Source organism: Propithecus coquereli, unplaced genomic scaffold (genome assembly GCF_000956105.1).
Source record: "Propithecus coquereli isolate 6110/MARCELLA unplaced genomic scaffold, Pcoq_1.0 Scaffold163, whole genome shotgun sequence".
Lineage (NCBI taxonomy): Eukaryota > Metazoa > Chordata > Mammalia > Primates > Indriidae > Propithecus > Propithecus coquereli.
Genome location: NW_012140858.1, coordinates 208,919 through 211,601, shown reverse-complemented (window position 1 = coordinate 211,601; position 2,683 = coordinate 208,919). Strand labels below are relative to the sequence as shown.

Here is a 2,683-nt window from a genome sequence, read left to right as displayed (position 1 = left end):
AAAACCAGCACTCAGAAAAAAAAATTTTAAATAAAATAAAATAAACAGAGGTTAAGGGCTACCTTGTTTAAGGAGTGGGTGGGCATTAGAATCCAGACCTCCTGATGCCTCATGACAGGAGGTGAGAGCTGGAGGGAGGGGGAGGGCACAGGGCTGAGCCTCACATCCACCAGTCCTCTCAGATTTAGACTTGGGGCATTTTCCCTAAATGTGGTTATACATAAAATCATAAAATCACAAAAATGACACCAAACAGATTAAAAGAAGGCATTGCCCTGTAACTTTGATATAAGAAAATGTTTTAAAATGCCACACATTTACTAACGCTTTGGACACGTCTTTTTGTAATTTTGGGGGGATCTCATGGAATAGCCCAAGGCCTTACTATTTCCTGAAGACACCTGTCCTCTCTTCCTCAGAGAGCTTTCCTGAGACCTGCTGTCTCCTTCTTATCTTTATTCTGATGCCACCTTCTCTTTGAGGTTGACCTTGGCCATCAGACTGCAATGGTAATCCAAACTCCATCCTTCCTTCTTCCTTCATTTTTCTTTTTTCTTTCTTTATTAGCAATTATCACTAACATACTACATACACATTTTACCTATTGATCTTACCATGAGCTTCCTCTTGTAAAATGTAAGCTCCGTGGAGACAGGGAATTTTTTTTTTGTCTGTTTTTTTTTTTTTTTGTCTACAGTTGTATTCCAGCAGCTTGTGCAGTATCTGGCATAGCATCGACCTCGATAGGTACATGTTGAAATAAATACCTGTACTATGGGAGCATTCCCTTCAGAAAGCAGCCAAGTCAAGTTCATGGGTCAACCTAGGCCAACTCACACCCAAACAATAGCTCCTGGGGAGTGAAGGATGTTGGGAGCTTGTGAGGATGGCTTCTTCCTTAAAACTTCAGAAGCAAGTGAGAAATGGGGGCTTGGCAAGGCTCTCTGAAGAGTTAGTACCCATCCTAGAGGAATATTGGTAAAGAAAGAGAGTGCATCTTCTTTGAGTCATCAGTTTCCCCAGCTTGAAATTAAACAAAATAGCAACATTATCGTCAAGACTTTCCTACTGTAGAGCAGGCATGCCACTTGTATGGAATTAACCTCCCCCCACCATAAGAGGGATAACCCCTGCTTGACTTGATCCAATTAATAATCCCATCTGCCTCATTCTAATGGTGGGTCCAGGGATGAGCACATGATGCAGTTAGGGACTGTGAAAGGGACAGTGAGTCCCATTACTGTGAAGAACTCGGGGAAGGATTTTTGTTGTGGTTTGGGAAACAGGCTCTGGAGTCAGGCTGCCTAGGTAAGCAGTCCCAACTACAGCACTCACCAGTTGGTTGACCATGAGAAAGTTAATGGACTTCACTTTTCTCATCTGTAAAATGGGGATAATAGTAGTACACACTCTATACGGTGGTTGTAAAGCTATGAGAGAGAATATAAAGCACAGAGCAAATTAGCTACTATTGTTGCAATTCCAGTGAGAAAAGGAAAAATAAATAAACAGAGCACTATATATTAGCAAATCATTCATTCATCGAGCAAACACTCCATGAGCTCTTCCCCTTTGCCAGTTATGGTTCATGGGAGGTACGGGAGTGAATCCAACTTGAGTCCTGTAGGGACTTGGGGAGATAAACTATGCGTGAAATAACTAGTGTATTCCATAAAGTAAGCAAGTATGGATACAGTGATCTGGGTTCCCAGGAGAGAAACTACTTTACTTAGGTTATATTGATAATTGATGGAAAATTGACATAAGAAATTCAGCAAAAGCATGTCAAATCCTTAAATGTATGCTTTTAACTGTAGCAGTAATAATGATCATGTCCCCAAAACAAAACAAAACAAGAAATGACACAAGGTGTTAGATTAGTTCTTCTCCTTTTGAATTTCACTACAAATGCATGTTCAGGCCCCTGTTTCAAAAGAATCGAGTATAGATATCCACCTTGAGCAACAGTTCACCCCCATCCTCCAGCCCTCATCTCTCCCAAGCCAAGCTCAGTTTCTCTCCAGAAGTAACCACCATGGCCAACTTCCATTACCAACCCATTTGGTGAATAGACTTCACCATTTGTATGTATTTGCAAAGAGAAATATGCCTGAGCTCAGAGACATTTAGGAAAGGCTGGGTCAACTGAAGAACAATAGCATGGGGCAGCTGGTTAATGTTTTTAAGAACTAACCTGTCATTTCATTCTCTGCAAGATTTTATGAGATTCATAATTATGCATATTTCCTCATTTACATTCTGGTTTCAGAATGAATTTACAACATTTTTGGAAGCTGCTGGACACAAACTCGTGGTGGTTGAATTTTCAGCAAAATGGTGTGGTCCCTGCCAAAGGATGTATCCCATTTTTCATGTAAGTACAGCCAGTATCTATCCCACGGTTTTAAAAGGAATTTAAAGTCCCAAAGTATTTTTCCCAGTAATTCTTAAAAGTTTGGCACTGATGAGCCATTATGGAGTCACAGTTTTTGGAAGCATCCTGATTAACCTGAAGATAATATATAAAGATCTAATCAGATAATTAGTGTACACACAGAAGATCAATACTATTTGTCTATGGATAATTCTACAAGGAACATCAAGATGTGAAAAACAGTCCAGTTGTACAAATGAATGGATTACTCATATTATATTAATGACATTTTACCAAAGTTCCAGAGTT

General features: G+C 39.8%; 1 protein-coding gene across 1 annotated transcript in view; it reads left to right on the top strand.

Annotated features, from left to right (window-relative positions):
- Positions 1–1,197: 1,197 nt before the first annotated feature.
- TXNDC8 (thioredoxin domain containing 8 (spermatozoa)) overlaps positions 1,198–2,683 on the top strand; it is a 26,264-nt gene continuing 24,778 nt past the window's right edge. The window contains exons 1-2 of the mRNA XM_012641128.1: positions 1,198–1,227; positions 2,270–2,374. Coding sequence (XP_012496582.1) covers positions 1,198–1,227; positions 2,270–2,374 — 135 coding nt within the window. The remainder of the gene's footprint in view (positions 1,228–2,269; positions 2,375–2,683) is intronic.